Source organism: Zonotrichia leucophrys, chromosome 1 (assembly GCF_028769735.1).
Source record: "Zonotrichia leucophrys gambelii isolate GWCS_2022_RI chromosome 1, RI_Zleu_2.0, whole genome shotgun sequence".
Taxonomy (NCBI): domain Eukaryota; kingdom Metazoa; phylum Chordata; class Aves; order Passeriformes; family Passerellidae; genus Zonotrichia; species Zonotrichia leucophrys.
The window spans coordinates 35,106,594-35,124,420 of NC_088169.1; the positions used below are offsets into that span (position 1 = coordinate 35,106,594).

A 17,827-nucleotide genomic window follows, 5' to 3' on the forward strand; every position below is an offset into this window, starting at 1 on the left:
GCCAGCCAGGCAAGGGAGGGCATTGTCCTGCTCTGCTCTGCTCTGCTCTGCTCTGCTCTGCACTGCACTGGGGCAGCCTCATGTCCAGTGCTGGGGGCAATTTTGGGTGCCACAACACAACAAAGATATAAAGCCGTTAGACAGGGTCCAAAGAAGGGCTGCAAAGATGGTGAAGGACCTTAAGGAGAAGCTGAGGCCATTTGGTCTGCTCAGCCTGAAGGAGACTGAGGGGAGATCTCATTGCAGTCACAACTTCCTTGTGAGGGAAAGCAGAAGGACAGGCACTGATCTCTTCCCTCTGGTGACCTGTGACAGGACCCAGGGAATGGCTGAAGCTGTGTCGGAAGAGGCTTATGTTGGGTATCAGGAAAATGTTCCTCACCCAGAGGATGTTGGGCACTGGAACAGGCTCTCCAGGGCAGTGGTCACAGACCAAGCCTGGCAGAGTTCAAGAAGCATTTGGACAACACTCTCAGGCACACAGTGTGACTCCTGGGGCTGTCCTGAGTAGGGCCGAGAGTCGAAGTCAATTACTTTTGTGGGTCATTTCCAACTCAGGGTATTCTATAATTCCATCAAGTCTCAAGGTGGTTAAAGTCATCTCAAGTAGCTGAAATCCTGTCATGGAAAATAAGGTCTTCTCAGTGATAAAATTCCACTAGACCAGGTTACTGTCAAGAGGCCATCTTTGGAACTAAATTTTTTTATGGTTCTGTGTTTCTAAATGAGCTTTCAATAAAAAAAATATTTTTAATGTACTTTTAAAACAGAACCAGAAAAGGATCCTTCTACTTAAGTTATAATTGCCAAAAGATAAAAGCACCTGCAATTAAATGGAAAAACTAAAACAAACATTCACTGTAACTAAGGACAATTAAACAAATACAGTCTACCGGATCCTCTCCATCTTGCTTCTCACAGAGTTGATCATGGCCATTGGTGCACCCCTTACATCCCCACTGCTTTCACTGTGAAAGCTGCTGAGACAGAAAAGGCATTTAGAAAACTCGTTCACTATCAGCACACTAATAAGAAAACCATAAACAATATCCATAAAACAGTGGAGGTGGCAGTAGGTGTGGAACTAAGGTATCATTTTCCCATCCCTGGGCAAAGACCCCAAAATCAGTGGGAAAGGATGGTCAGGCTTTAGAATCTTTTAACTAAGTGTCTTGGATGCTCACACAGGAAGAAGTCCTTTATTCTGATCTCCTATGGCTATTCCTCTGTTCTATGCTAAAAACTAGAATGTTCTTGATGAAAGGAAAAAATTAATGGTCTTGTCTACCATTTGTATTTTTGTGACATATGCAAAAGCTTCAACACACCAGTACAGCAAAGCACCAGACAGCTCTTACGAACATTCCTGGTTTTTTTGGAGCAATAAATTATTCTTCAAGTTTTTCTGAGTTCTAAGAAATGTTTGGTTTGTTACTGTTTCTGCAATGACTTCACTCCCTGTCGAGCCGAAAGTCTGTAAACAGCCCCAGTGCCTCTGCCCACGTTTTCCTTCTCTCCTTTATTCTTTTTCCTCTTTCTCTTCTTCTCACTTTGCTTCTAAGTCCTAGGTGATATCAAGGCCACTCAAGTTGTCTGGTCTATGAAAGATGACAGACTTTGGTAGCACCCTTAGTAGCACCCTCTTTGCTTGGGAATTTTTAAAATGTGTTTAATTTGTTTGCATTTTTGAAAGTCTTAGGTAAGGAGTTTGCTTAAATATAGACAAGAAAAGAAATCCCCTGGGTAGAACAGTTCCCTTTTCTGCAAAAACACCACTGTCCCTCTAGGCTGTTTGGATTGTTCTGCTGCAGTAATTCCAGTTTAAAGACAAAGCAGCCAAATCAAAACCTCAAACTCCACTCTTCCTCACTGTGTTTCAGAGATACATAATCTGAGAGCATGCAAAAGCACGCTGCTTCCCTGCTGCCTCTGTGACATTTCTCATAGGTCTGATTTAATTACTTGAGTACTTGTCACTCCTCTTCTCCATGAAATTCAGTATGTTACTGCTACAAAATTGAGTGCTTTCTTCCAAAGATGAGGACACAATAAACTACAGGGTTTAAATTTTTTTGTGATCAAAAGTCCTTTCTTCTGTCTTTACAGTACAGTCATTGTTCAAAAAAATACATACGTGGTTATGTATGGAATGTATTTAACCTGGAAATACAGCAAAACTTCTGAAAATTGACTGCTTTTGCCTCTGAACAGCTATCATGGCTCAGACCTGATGTCTAAGCTTTCATTTGCTTTGTCTGTTTACCTCTATAATGTGACACGGGTAGTCATAGTGATTCTCACAAAAAAATGAGCTGCATATTTAACTAAATATGCTTTTCGGTAGAATATCCATCTATACACACATGCTTGTCAGTCCCACCCTTTGTCTCTAAGGTATGCTTCAGAAAAACTTTGTCACATTTTTATTCTCTACTAGCATATGAAGAGAGTGAACATCCATGAATAGGTCCTTATAGATCCAACATTGCCTTAGATCATTACCTCTCAAACCCCAAAAGACCAGGCAAGGCCCTCTTGATTCTCTCATGATTCTTGATTCTGTGGATGACTGAAGTCCTGGATGCTCAAAGTGAGCTGTTCATCTCCTCAGTTAACATCGAGGTATTAACAGGTGTGATTAAATGCATGACCACAACCACAGAGTGCCACATCAGTTCTTTTTTCCTGTTTTATTTTTTTTTTTTTGCGGTAGAAAATAATTTTGCAGTTAAAAAGTTTCCAACATGATGAGTAGACTTGCTTCACTACACCTGTTCACTTTACACTACATGTGTTGAGGAAAAGACTCCATGTCAGATATCCTCTTGGTGGTGCTGCTGAGCCTCAGCAATAACTCAGTATAACTAATATTTACAATCAACATGAGATCATGAACCCAGAAAATGACTGTCCACTTCTAGTTCATCAGCCAGCAATCTCACACCCTAGCCAGAATCCAGAATGAAGAAATACTCATGAGCCTGGGCATTTCTGGGTCTCTAGAAAGGAAGCTCTCTTTGTCTACAGGGAAGACAGCACTGAGCTACCTTTGGCTTCCTCTCTTGGACATAACTATATCCTTCTAGTCATCTGTGAATAGCTGATACATAAGAACTAATGCTGGTGTGGTTAAAACATTCCATATGTCAATAAAGAAGCTGTAGGATTGGAATGACCTCAGCATTTTGATAAAGGCAATTATATATATATATATATATATATATATATGGTGTGGGTCTGTGTGTGTGTATAAATATAATTATATATACATTGTATATATAATTGTAATATATTACATATATTATATAATGGCCATATATAGTAGCCAAGGAATGGAAGTGTTAGAGAAGCACATGGACCATTCTCTTTCGTGCAAGTTTTTAACTCCAAGAAGAAAGAATCTGCATGTTTTTAAGGGGAAATGTTGACATATCTTGATGTTTGAAAACAGTCATATTTTCCAGTGATGCTTCAATTTCAATGTGAAGAAATGAAATTACTTTACACGGATTTTAAATCTCCATATTAAGCAAATTTCATTGCCTTCTGTGAAATAAAGCCTTTCAGGGTTTAAAGGAGCTTTTGATATTTTATACTGTTTATAATAACTCTCTTCTTTAGAAAATTCATGACTGTGACCCAAGAAGGCAATAAATGCCCAAGAGCAGGGCCTGGAATGGCTGTTTGTAGTTGGATGCTTACTACCTGCAATTTTTTTCTGTTTTAGTGGCAACTTGTAGTTTGGCTATTTTCACATCAGGAGAAATGAAATGAGGACGAATGCACATCACACTTTCTAGCAGTGATATATCTTATCTGAAGATACCATATCCAAGATGTGAAATCCCCTTTTTCCATCTGCTTAAAGAACATTTACAGTTTATGTTCTCATTTCCCTGGGAACCCCCATAGACCTGGTTCTCCCTGCCCAGTCCCTGGAGCTTCCACCACCATGCCCAGAGCCCAGGACCCCACATCAGCCCCCCGGATCCATCAGCCCCTGCCCAGTGGTGCCACAGCAGGGCCATTCTCCAGGTTCCCCCAGCCCTGCCCTGCCTGGACATGGCCCTGCCAAGCCGGGCCCACCCTCAGGCCCATGGCCCATCCCAGTCCCCCAGGAGGTGCCTGGTGGTCAGGGCCGAGGCTGCCTTGATCTGGGCTGGAGGTGGGGTGGGCTGGGACTGCCAGGCCTCACCCTGATGCCCTCCATGGAGAACCTCCATCTTCCATCCCCCAGAGATGTTTTGTATGGAGAGATGCTTTATACTCCTCCGTATTGTTTAGAGCTAGAGAGAAATACCTGTAAATTTAAGCACTTGCTGGATACCCTAACACCACCATACTCTGGTGCCACAAAAGGGGAAATTTAACCAGCTAACTTCTTGTTCACATTATAAGAAACCCCGAGTTGGGCAATTACAAAATTTGCTATGAATCAGGGGGGAAGTGATGAACATTTATTTTGCAACACTTCCGATGCTAAGATGGTTCCCCAAAACACAAGCAGCAAGGGAGACAGCCCTATTTATAGTTATACAGCCTTTTAAAAGATAGTCTTTCCATCTTCTCTGAACTTGAAGATTGTAATAGAAAGATAAACGAGGTAAAGACATTTTGAAATAAAAGGTAGGTCCGTCTTTTTCTTTCCAACTGTTTTGTTTGCTGAGGTGTTTACTGAGTCTCTAGGAAGTCCAAGACTGAGGGATGTCTGGTTGTCAGAGACAAAATCTAAAAAGCTGCCAGAGGAATATACTGAACTCAGTTAAATGAAGGGGTTTTTTTTACAAATAAACTACCTGCTGCATGCTAAGAAAGATCCTAGACACAATTTTGAATTTTACTGTGTTTGATACTGAATTTTTAGAAGTGAGAGACTGTTCCTCAGTCATAAAATCATATTCACAGAATGATTTGGGTTGGAAAGGACCCTGAAGATCACTTAGTTCCAGCCCCTTCAGGGATGAGTTCCAGTACACCTGATTGCTCAATGTTCCAACAAACCCAGTCTTGAATACTTCCAAGGATGGTGCATCCAAGCTTCTCTGGGCAACCTGTTCTATTGCTTCACTGCCCTCACAGTAAAGTTTTTCTTCCTTGTATCTGATCTACATCCTTGAAACCACATGAACTAACACCCTCAGCAAACTTACCACATTAAGCATTGAGTAACTTGAGTTGATAGATATTGCTGTGACCTATTTTGATATTTTCTGCTGGCAGCTTTTTACCCACGTGCCTGACCCCTATTCACCCTTGACTTTGTATATAGCAGATAGACAAACAATCTTTAGACCTTAAAATAACAGCCATCCAATGTAAGTCTATAAAGTTTATGCAGTGCTCCTGAGATCACCAGCTCTTTTCCCACACGCATTGTTTTATTGCATCTATAATCACATCTTTGGGGGATTTACCCCTAAAATTTCTTCATTGAATCTATCAGGGCAAATATCTTTCAGTGTTAGAAAACAAAATGAAATGAGTGATTCCTTTCAAACCAAGTAATTCCATTCAAACCAAGCAACAGCAGCAGGTGTCTAACATAGCTAAGTGTGTGCCATGATCCTCCAGCTTGGAGGACTCACATGAATTTTCCTCATCATGGATATTCCTGTGTTTGCAGGCATGAAGGGCTCAGCCATTGAAAACTTCTCCTGTATGATTTATAACATCTTCCTCATGAACTGCACTTGGCAGGCAGGAAGGGATGCTCCAGCAGACACACAGTATTTTCTCTACTGGCAGCAGTCAAGGTAAGTAGGTCTGCTTGAGACAGGGAAGTCTGAATTCTCACTCAACACATCACAGTGCTCATGTTTAACTAAAATACTTTGCTGTATGCAGAGGTGAAGAGGAGATGGAATGTGAACTTTACATTAAAGATGAAAATTTCAGAAATGTGGGATGCATCTTCCAAAACGTGAGCATAGGGACTGAAAAAGCTTACTTCCTGGTGAATGGGTCTAGCAACAACTCCCTGATACAGTTCTATGATGAGTACATTGACCTGTATAAAATTGGTAAGTCAATGATTTATTTTATCTTTATTTCAATGTCTGTATGAAAATAGTAGGTCATTTATCCCTGAGAAGGAGCTATGTACCCTGTCTCACCTACAGTTGAGAGTAAGAGGCTGTGGCTTCCTCAAGGAAACCTATTCCCCAGGCAAAAGACAAAGAGGGGAATCAATCAGGAAAGCTCACAGCTGCATTATGTCCCAGGTTCTTTAGCAATCTACCCTTATAAGTTTTAAGTTTTTCTCAAGCAAAGTCCACAAGTCTTAAAAAACTGTACTTTTCCTTGCTGCCCTGTCAGTGATGGCCAAACACCTCTCAATAGAAGAGAGAGGAGACATTTTAGAAGTTTATCTGAGCACTAATGTCTGCTTTTCTTTGCCAGTGGAGATAACATACAGGACACTGTACCCTGGAGTAAATGAATTAAGACATGTACAACATACCTTAGGCATGGCTGCTGTACTTGAAAGCATCCTGTGCTGTCACTGTTTCTGCAGCAAAATCTCAGTGGAAATGTCACACTGGTTCTGGTATTGTGCTAAAAGATTGAACAGAAAAGGTTTTGTTCTAGAAGAAGAAACTGAGCTGTAATGTCACGCTTGGCAGATAAAACAACCTGCTCTTCAACCAAGTAGCCCATCACAAACAGGTCAGGCCTGTCCCTAACGACTGATGTAAAGTAGTATTTTAGCTCATATTAAACTTTCTTCCATTTTGTCACCCTTTCTGCCATGAGTGACTGTTTCCTGCTGTTCCAATAATCAAGTAATTGGCAATGATCAAAGTATAAAGGTCCTCATACTTCTGCTTACATCTGTGAAGGGAGGGGCAATACATGAAGAAGCTGGCAAGACTATTAAAAATTGAGCGTCTTTCTTAAATTTTGTATGGCTATTTCTTTTGCAAGGAGGGAATAAACTTCAGAGTTCACAACAGATTGAAGGCAAAACCTTCATGTCACAGAAGCATTGTGAGGAGGCTTAGAAAATAAAAGATCTTTAAATTTCTTACTTTAGGAATAGCAGCAGGTAGTTCATCCACAGTAATAAAGTCTCCTAAAAAGAAGACAGTATTTTACCTTACTCATCTAGAAAAATAAATGGAGGGGATTGTTTCTTTGTATTCTCCTATATCATGTTTTGTGTCTTAGTCCCTTTTCTTTTTTTCTATGATCCTGTGTACATGATTTAGAAAACATTGGTCTTTAAACTATTTCTAACAGGTCCTAAGAAAAATAGATATAAACAAATATCTTTGTTCATAGAAGTGTTATTGGCAATTTCACTCTCTTTCATCAAATAAAAAAGAGATCAAGTGATTTTAATTATTTGAATTCTTGGTTATATCATTTCAGAAAAGCTCATGCCTCCATCAAATATCACAGTCACCTGTGATGAAATTAAAAATTATTGCATAATTCAATGGCAACGACCCCAAATAAGTCATTCTAGCAAGGACATGTGTTTTAAATATGAAATTAACATAAAGTATAAGGTAAGAATGTCTTCACTTACACTTAACATTAATTAATATATTTGCATTTACCAATACACATGAGTGAAAAGTAAATATGTCTCTCTTCTCTGATGTAGCCTTCCCCATACATAGCACCTTATTCCTTTGTGACTGCGCTTTTCAGGTCCATACCAAATCCTGCTCTCCCATATTGTCCCATTGTTTATTTTTTTTTAATCTCTGCCTCCTTGAGTAAGACACTGCTGGCGATACACTGGATGTCTGGGGCAGTCCCAGAGGAGAAGCATGGTTAATCAAGATTCAAACACATCACAACTTAGTGACAGCGCTTAGAAAAGGCACTTCTTTCACTAAAACTTGTTGGATTTGCCCTGGATTGGAGTATTTCCAGTGGAAACTGGATCTCTGTGGAAGGCCAGAGCTGGGTGGGTTTTAAAGAGTCAAAAGGGAAATGTGCATTCACGTAACAATTTTGAGTTAATAGAAATGAATGGAATATCTCCATGTATGAAATGCAAATAGTTTACTGAGATATAAGCATCACACCTGTTGGTCCAAAAGTTGAAGGTTTATAATGATAAACAAAAGGAAAATAAATGTGAGAGAAAGCAGAAAGGCAGTGTGATTAAGGACAGGTTAGTGGGGGTGACCTTGGTTTTACAAGTTTTTTGGCAGCACCAGGGAAGGAATGAGATTGCTGTGCTTTGCTGCTGGGGTAGATGTAACCTCTGCGGCAGAACTGCACCGGAACGCCACAGGGTGGCAGACAGCGACCACAAAGGAAAAATCTTCCTGCACTACAACCAGATTTGGCCACTTAGTGGCCGATTGAAGGCATTCTGGAATTTGGAATTTCTTAGTCTGGGTAGGGTGTACTATTTCACAGATGAGTCTTTTTGCAAGCCCAGCTTAACTGCCGTGAAACAGCATTACCTCTCTGAAACACTTGGCTGTTGTAACAAAGAAATATTATTGAAAACTCTGTCCGACATCGGAATAAAATCTATTGCAGTAAAGCAATACATACTTTTAAATAACTTTTAATATATGTAACATTAATTTTATAAAGAATGCTCAGTTCATATTTTGTCTGAATTTTCTAGCTATTTTTTGTCATCATTAGCAGCTTTCACCAAGATAATTATGTCAAGGTACAGCAATTATTCCAGCAATTGAGCACTGGCTCCTGTGACACTTATCAGATGCAGCTATAATCATATCTTTGGAAGATTTACCCATAGAAATTTCTTCTGCCAAATTTATTGCCTTATCACTGACAGCTCTGCTGATCTGTCCTATGATGCCTACACAAAAAATCTCCTACTGGTTCATTATTTATCCCAAGACAGAGCTCTGTGCATACAAGGCACTCCTTTATACACAGCAGAAGGCCGTGTTGCCCAAACCTGTTTGCAAGGATGCAATCACCCTCCTTGGACAGATGTATCCCATTCCTGCCCAGTAGCCCCTCTTTCTCTAAAAGGATCCCAATAGAAGACAAAGCCCTGCCTGTGACAGCAGTCATTCAGCCAGGCATTGACCTGCTGGATGCCTGCAATTCTGCTCAAGCCTTTCCCTCTCACTGGAAAGCCTGAGGAGACACCATCTGGACTTCCTGCCCCTGACCTTCCCCCCAGTGCTCTGTAATCACTTCACTCAATACTTCTGGGTTACCCCTGCACCAAGAAAGAGGAACCAGGGGTTCATTGGCCAAATATTTGTATTGAGATTATGTGTATTTTATTCTAGCTATCAAAAATGTAGTGGAGGGCAACCTAAAATATATGTTAATCCATGCCAGTCCCAAATGTTTTAATCTAAAAGAAAACCAAATAATATTTATATAATATTTGCAATTACATACAGTGACATTTATTGTAATATTAAAATATTAGATGTAAAAGAAAAGTTTATTTCACAGATTATTTCTTTTGGGTTTTTTTTCCTGGTGTCTATAAAGATAAACTTATAGTTTTCATTTAGCTCTGGTTTGCTTTGTGTTTCAATCCGAAATAAAATTTATATCTCAACTGCTATGACAGGGAAAACAAATATCTTACCATAGCAGAATTAATTACTATGTAAAGTTGGCATTGTAGATGAATCAGATATTAGATACTAAATGTTAGACAAATCACTAGTTTTAGAATGTAGAAAAATGGAACAGGAGATAAAAATTAATTATTATCTGAACATAAAAAAAGCAATGATAGAAATAAAGTTAGTTGCTTTTCTTTTTCTTTCAATTTACAGGATAATCCTAAAGGAAAATCCATATATACATCCATACAAGTGAGTCTGTTTGTTTATTAATCAACAATACATTTTTATTTCGTTGTCAATTGTGAAAAGTAAATAGTATGGAAATACCTTTAAATCAGTATGTGCTCAGTGACCTATGCTTTATGGGAACCTTTTCTATGGATTTCATGAATACATCAAACTGCTAAATCATCATGACATATGTAATTTATAATACATTCAGGGGCAGAACTTTTTTGCTTTTCTGTAAGTATTTTGAAAAATCTCCAATTTTATATTATATTGTCCACTCTCCTTCTCAAATATTTGGAACAGTTGAAGTTACACATCACTAACAACAGAGAAAAGATAAAGTATCTCCTAGGAATTCAATTTTGTTTATGAGAAACATAGACCACAAAAGTCCTTTCGGGATGGAGGCTGTCATCCAGGTATGCTGCACCTGCTTTTAATCAGTGCAGCTTGCACATCCCACCTCTATGCAAAAGCCACCAAGTGCAAGAGTATTACAATAAATTCTGGTAACACAGTATTGCAGTCATCTACTTATTTTACAGGTTTGGTTGGAAAGTTAAGCTTTTTCTGAAAATTCATAATGCAGAGATTGAGGCAGGTGCACACACACCTTATTTCTCAAATTACTCAGTTCTAGCAGTACTAAAATGAGATGGTTAAAGAGGTTTTCTACCTCTCTATGTGCTTAGGGAAGATATCAATAAATCAAACCGTATCATAAGAAATCACAAATTATACTTTTATAGTGTAAAAGATGAAATGCTTCTAAATGTAAAAAGTTGCATCAGTGTCAGGTTATTTTTGAGATACATATTTGTGTATATATTATACAAATAATAATAATGATTCATTTTTTCTCTGTAACAGCAGTCTTCTTTAATAAGCAATGCTTTCAGAACCTCTTAAAAGTTTCACTGGTAAATGGCATATACATATTTTCAAGGCATGGAACAAAGAAAAGCAACTCAGTTTTTTGGGTGTTTTTTAGGAAGGGGGAAACAGTAACATATTTCTAAGATCAAATACAAGAAAGAAGTACATCTTGAAAATGAGAGCAGCTGGCAGTGCCTGCTTTGTGAGCCCAGCCTGGGGGGAATGGAGCGCACCTGTTGAGTTCGGTAAGAACAAACCCAAGCCCTCGGCTACTCTTCCCCAGGGATGTGCCATCTACCTCACACATTGTCACACACCTGTGGACACACACACATGTAAAAAGGGTTGGCAAACGTTTTGTTTCACACTGCACTACAGAGAAGAGTGGGAAGAGACTTAATCGATTTCTTAACATTCTAACACCGGAAATAACATTAAAAATTACACCTTTGCAGCTGTAGTGAGCTCCTGCTTACTCCAGGAGGTGGACAAACAGGATCAATGTTAATTCTTCCCATCAGACCTTTCTGCTAAAGTGATATAAAGACAGAATTAATTTTTATACTAAGTGAAACCTTTCAGACTGACATTCAGCACAGTCAGTCCTCACAGCAGATGTTAGACACAGTATGAAGTTCAACCAGACCGAGTTCAAGGTGCTGCACCTGGCTCAGGGCAGCTGCTGGTGCCCATTCAGTCTGGGAGATGGAGGAATTGACAAAAGCTGGGCTGAGAAGGACTCGGGGGTGTTGGTGGATGAGAGGCTGGACATGACCCAGCAATGAGCACTCACAGCCCAGAAAGCCAAAAGTGTCCTGGGCTGCATCCAAAGCAGCTTGGGCAGCAGGGCCAGGGAGGGGATTGTGCCCCTGCACTCTGGTGAGACCCCACCTGCAGTGCTGCATCCAGCTCTGGGGTCCTGAGCACAGGAGGGAGATGGACCTGTTGGAGAAGTCCAGAGGAGGGTCACAAGATGGATCAGAGGGCTGGAGAACCTCTCATAGTCTGAGAAAGTTTGGTTTGCTCTGCCTGGGAAAGAGAAGGCTCCAGAGACACCCTGTTGCACTTGTCCAGCAGGGGCTACAAGAGAGCTGGAGAGGGACTGTGCAAGGACATATAGTTTAAGGGAGAATGGCTTTAAACTGAAAGAGTGTAGATTTAGGTTAGATTTTAGGAAGAAATTCTTCACCATGAGGGTGATGAAGCACTGAGGAGCTCATGTTGCCCAGAGAGGTTGTGGATGCCCCGTCCCTAAAAGTGTCCAAAGCCAGGCTGGGTCTCTAAGCAATCTGCTCTAGTGGAAGGCATCCCTGCCTGTGACAGAGTAGCTGGAATTAGGATCTCTAAAGGTCACTTCCAACCCAAACTATTCAATGCTCTGTAATTCTATGATCTACGCCTCATATTATGACTGCTATTACTACTATTGCTACTAATTTATGAATGTTTCTCTTTCAGGAAATGAGGAAATGATATCTTCTTCAGTATGGATTTTACTTGGAGTAGGAGTTGCAACACTCTTAATGGCAATCATCACAATTTTTTTCTGCAAAAGGTAAACTTAATTTATGCATTTATTTTATTTTCTCTCTGTGTATGTAAGACCTGAAGTTTTAAAACAAATAAGGTGCATGTGTCTCTGTAGGACAGGTAAAATAAACCCCATAAGTGAAACAGAAATGGAAAGAAAATTGTATGATGCACTTTGCATAGAAATATGCAGTAATTCAGAGAAGATACTGCTCTCCCAGCTTGTCAAAACTCTTACCCCCACTTTTCACTGTTTGTCGTGAAATAGCAGGACAAATTTCTTTCTCTAAGAAGGAAATTTACTACTAGTAAATCTTCAATCAAAAATTAATCTATTACTTTCTAAAATCTTAATGTTTTCCTGATATATGTTCATTCTGTACTGAGATTATGTGTATTTTTCAGTTTACTTCTAAGAGTGAAGAGGAAGATAAGAGCTGGTTCAAGGCTGCAATGGCGTTGGCACATTATGGTTATTCAATTTTAATCTTGTATTCAATACGTTTTGATTTCCAGGACTGGCTGTTTGAAGGCAGCATTTCCACAGATCCCAGGACCAAAACCTGCTTTTTTTACACTGGCTAATACAAATCCAGAGGTATGTTCTCTTTCTATTTTTATATTAAATATGTGAAATAAATACAAGACTCTACTGGTTGAATTTTTTAATGATAAGGAACTTATCACAGAGGATCACTCTTCTCTTTGCTGAAGAAAAATAAAATTTCTGAAGAAAAATAAAAGAAAATCAGCAGGAGAGTTTTTTAAGGGAAGTCAAAGTCAGTGCTCTTCCAGAACCACGGGGTTTCTCCCATTCCAGTCTCAGAGGTGCACAGGCTGATGCTCCCATTGGTAGATCCAGGGAGCAGGAAGGGCTGTTCACTTTCCCAACACAAGGACATGGACAATGACACAACGGGGCACAGTGAGGCAGCCAGAAACAAAACCAGCACAGCTGCCTCTACCAGCACCATCAGCAGGCTCTAAAATAGGGTCCTGAACATCACAGTCCCCCTGCTACTCCCAGCTGAGCAGGGCTGAATTGGCCAGTGAGATTAGCACATCTCCTCACTCTCTGCATCTACAAATGAGGAAGGAAGGAAGTGGCGGAAGGAAGGAAGGAAGTGGCGGAAGGAAGGAAGGAAGGAAGTGGCGGAAGGAAGTGGCGGAAGGAAGTGGCGGAAGGAAGTGGCGGAAGGAAGGAAGGAAGTGGCGGAAGGAAGGAAGTGGCGGAAGGAAGGAAGTGGCGGAAGGAAGGAAGTGGCGGAAGGAAGGAAGTGGCGGAAGGAAGTGGCGGAAGGAAGTGGCGGAAGGAAGTGGCGGAAGGAAGGAAGGAAGTGGCGGAAGGAAGGAAGGAAGTGGCGGAAGGAAGAAAGGAAGGAAGGAAGGAAGGAAGGAAGGAAGGAAGGAAGGAAGGAAGGAAGGAAGGAAGGAAGGAAGGAAGGAAGGAAGGAAGGAAGGAAGGAAAGGAAGGAAGGAAGGAAGGAAGGAAGGAAGGAAGGAAGGAAGGAAGGAAGTGGCGGAAGGAAGGAAGTGGCGGAAGGAAGTGGCGGAAGGAAGGAAGTGGCGGAAGGAAGTGGCGGAAGGAAGTGGCGGAAGGAAGTGGCGGAAGTGGCGGAAGTGGCGGAAGTGGCGGAAGTGGCGGAAGTGGCGGAAGGAAGGAAGGAAGGAAGGAAGGAAGGAAGGAAGGAAGGAAGGAAGGAAGGAAGGAAGGAAGGAAGGAAGGAAGGAAGTGGCGGAAGGAAGGAAGGAAGGAAGTGGCGGAAGGAAGGAAGTGGCGGAAGGAAGGAAGGAAGGAAGTGGCGGAAGGAAGGAAGGAAGTGGCGGAAGGAAGGAAGTGGCGGAAGGAAGTGGCGGAAGGAAGGAAGTGGCGGAAGGAAGGAAGTGGCGGAAGGAAGGAAGTGGCGGAAGGAAGTGGCGGAAGGAAGTGGCGGAAGGAAGTGGCGGAAGGAAGTGGCGGAAGGAAGTGGCGGAAGGAAGGAAGGAAGTGGCGGAAGGAAGGAAGTGGCGGAAGGAAGGAAGTGGCGGAAGGAAGGAAGTGGCGGTAGGAAGGAAGTGGCGGAAGGAAGGAAGTGGCGGAAGGAAGTGGCGGAAGGAAGTGGCGGAAGGAAGTGGCGGAAGGAAGTGGCGGAAGGAAGTGGCGGAAGGAAGGAAGGAAGTGGCGGAAGGAAGGAAGGAAGGAAGGAAGGAAGGAAGGAAGGAAGGAAGGAAGGAAGGAAGGAAGGAAGGAAGGAAGGAAGGAAGGAAGGAAGGAAGGAAGGAAGGAAGGAAGGAAGGAAGGAAGGAAGGAAGGAAGGAAGGAAGGAAGGAAGGAAGGAAGGAAGGAAGGAAGGAAGGAAGGAAGGAAGAAGGAAGGAAGGAAGGAAGGAAGGAAGTGGCGAAGGAAGGAAGTGGCGGAAGGAAGTGGCGGAAGGAAGTGGCGGAAGGAAGTGGCGGAAGTGGCGGAAGTGGCGGAAGGAAGGAAGGAAGGAAGGAAGGAAGGAAGGAAGGAAGGAAGGAAGGAAGGAAGGAAGGAAGGAAGGAAGGAAGGAAGGAAGGAAGGAAGGAAGGAAGGAAGGAAGGAAGGAAGGAAGGAAGTGGCGGAAGGAAGGAAGGAAGGAAGGAAGTGGCGGAAGGAAGGAAGTGGCGGAAGGAAGGAAGGAAGGAAGTGGCGGAAGGAAGGAAGGAAGTGGCGGAAGGAAGGAAGTGGCGGAAGGAAGTGGCGGAAGGAAGGAAGTGGCGGAAGGAAGGAAGTGGCGGAAGGAAGGAAGTGGCGGAAGGAAGTGGCGGAAGGAAGTGGCGGAAGGAAGTGGCGGAAGGAAGTGGCGGAAGGAAGTGGCGGAAGGAAGTGGCGGAAGGAAGTGGCGGAAGGAAGTGGCGGAAGGAAGTGGCGGAAGGAAGTGGCGGAAGGAAGGAAGGAAGGAAGGAAGGAAGGAAGGAAGGAAGGAAGGAAGGAAGGAAGGAAGGAAGGAAGGAAGGAAGGAAGGAAGGAAGGAAGGAAGGAAGGAAGGAAGGAAGGAAGGAAGGAAGGAAGGAAGGAAGGAAGTGGCGGAAGGAAGTGGCGGAAGGAAGTGGCGGAAGGAAGTGGCGGAAGGAAGGAAGGAAGGAAGGAAGGAAGGAAGGAAGGAAGGAAGGAAGGAAGGAAGGAAGGAAGGAAGGAAGGAAGGAAGGAAGGAAGGAAGGAAGGAAGGAAGGAAGGAAGGAAGGAAGGAAGGAAGGAAGGAAGGAAGGAAGGAAGGAAGGAAGGAAGGAAGGAAGGAAGGAAGGAAGAAAGGAAGGAAGGAAGGAAGGAAGGAAGGAAGGAAGGAAGGAAGGAAGGAAGGAGAGACCACATACAACCACCATGAAGTTTTTCATACATGATCTCAGTGTCTGAGCCCTGTGTCCCCCAAGGTCATCCCCTCCAAGCTGTCCCCTTGAATCCCTCCAGGTGCCCACCTCGCCTGCTTACCCTTTCCTGCAAGTTACACATGCAGGAAAGAAAAGAAGGTGACACAGAAAACAGTTCAAAATAGGATTTTGTAAGGAAACAGGACAGACTGTGTGGACACACAGCTAAAACAGGTGAAATACTCTCAGAATTGTGTGTAAGTAGAGGCTAACCTAACATTTGGTATAAAACTGATGGAAGTTTTTTTTTTCCTTTCAGCTGATGGAGACCAACATACAGTCAACAACATCTGAAAATGAAGAGATATTATTAGTTGCTGACATCATGAGATAGCCAAGAAAAATGGAGGAGTCTGAAAGTGCATTTCTTAGACAACTGTATATCCCTGTGGAAAGTCTGGAATAATATATAGGCTTTCTTTACTTTCTTCTTTTTCTTGCATAAAAGCATAATGCAGCCAAGAGAGAATGATACCTTATATGCAATCTTTTTAAATGCCATTGTATTTGCTTTTAGTTTTGGCTAATTTTAACTGTTTGGGTAAGTTGTCCTTACTGGAAATCTTCTATTTTGTAAATATGATTGGAATATTTTATTCAACAAGTTTTAGTTATGTTTTAATCTTATGGAAAAATAATTGTCCTTCTGTCTCATATTAAAAAGATTAATTATTAATTTATTGAGATTAATAAATTTTTTTAAATTCTGATTCCTCAATTTCATTGCTCACTGTCAAAAATAGATCAGTTCATACTTGAAATTTATTTGGAGTTCTTCAAGTACACATGGGTAACTAGAAAAATGAGATTAATTCAGATTTTTACACTAGACATTTGAGCATTGCTATTGGATTATTAGACTAATTTTATAATGGTACTAGATGTTTTACTATTAGGCTAAACATTCCCGGGACTATTTTATTGCACAGGGGCCAATTTATGTGTAAGAGTCCACACACACTCTTAAACCCCTAAATGAAGTGGACACATGCAAACTACCTTTAGAAGTTAGCCCTGGCCTGAGCTAACCTCTGGACTATGTCCAGGAGCTGTTCAGGACATTACTTGTAAATCCTGGCTGAACTAATGCTGGGAACAGTTGTTCCTGGACATGTTCCAGTGCTGGGGAGCCTTCCAGTGCTGTGCTTTCTCCAGCTTATACCGTGGCTGAACACACAGCTCTTGGCACACCTATTGCCTTTGACACAGTTAATGATTACATTCTGGTCAAAGACTCACCTGGGAAGCTTTTTGCAGCAGGTCAGAACAACAAAAAAAATTTCCAAAGGAGGCTGAATTCATGCTGGACACACTTGCAAACCATTTATGTATTTTTCCCAGTATGCAGCAGTGGTCAGAGTGGAAATGCTCACAATAACTTGCTAAAAGGGTGGTGGGGCTGTAACAGGCTGCACTGGTTTATATAACCTTGCACAGCAACTCTCCTCTTGGGCAAAATTGCCAGAGTGAGGCATAGTTTGGCTCCAGTCCACCAAAACCTAGCCATGATCTATGAACAACCATTCAGTGGCTCAGCCTGAGGAAGGGAATAGTAAAGTATACTAAAAGTATCAAGACGCTCAAGAGATGGCATGGGGGTCTTGTTAAGTAGAGCCTAAACAAACTGCTCATTTGTTTTCTGTTTTCTCCTGGAGAAGGACAACATATTCAACTGATTCAGGAAAGGTGTTACAGACAGAACCCTGATGAAGTAGTCCAGGCTACAATGCAAAATCACTGAATCACAGAATTATGAAGGTTGAAAAAGACCTCCAAGAGCATTGAGTCCAACCCTTGACCTAACACCTCCACCTTTTCAACAAAGCCATGCAACTCAGTGCCACATCCAGTCATTTCTTGAACACTTCCAGGGATGGTGAGCCACTCCTCATATGGCTTACAAATGGATCAGATAAAACTAATTCAGCCACTGTTTGGGCATCCTGAAGGTACTGGTCAGGTGATACTGTAATACCATCTTCATGTCACCCTAAAACCTCACCAGACATGCCATCACAACAGCATGCAAATCCCCTCTCCAAAATTATTCAGGAACACAGACACACACACCTTGCATCACAAATATTTGTGACATGGCAGGATGCTTCAGAAAAGTTATTCAAGTTGGCAGTGGTCACTGAGGTGGGTGGTGGTGCCCAAGTAGAGCACAGCTGATGAATGGACAATTTCAGATCACACTGAACTGGGACTACACATGTACTGGATGTGCTCCTTTTAGGCTGCATAAAATAAGTAAAATAAATCCTTTAGTGAGCAGAAGATTT

The 17,827-nt window shown here is 41.8% G+C and overlaps 1 protein-coding gene across 1 annotated transcript; it reads left to right on the forward strand.

The window, feature by feature from the left end:
* Window positions 1-166: 166 nt before the first annotated feature.
* LOC135459265 (granulocyte-macrophage colony-stimulating factor receptor subunit alpha-like) lies at window positions 167-15,929 on the forward strand. Its single transcript, XM_064735075.1, has 10 exons — window positions 167-360; window positions 3,869-4,302; window positions 5,624-5,753; window positions 5,845-6,020; window positions 7,372-7,511; window positions 9,747-9,785; window positions 10,759-10,888; window positions 12,102-12,198; window positions 12,690-12,771; window positions 15,802-15,929. Exons 1-10 carry the CDS (start codon window positions 167-169, stop codon window positions 15,874-15,876), a joined length of 1,497 nt encoding a protein of 498 aa, XP_064591145.1. The 3' UTR covers window positions 15,877-15,929.
* Window positions 15,930-17,827: the final 1,898 nt, after the last annotated feature.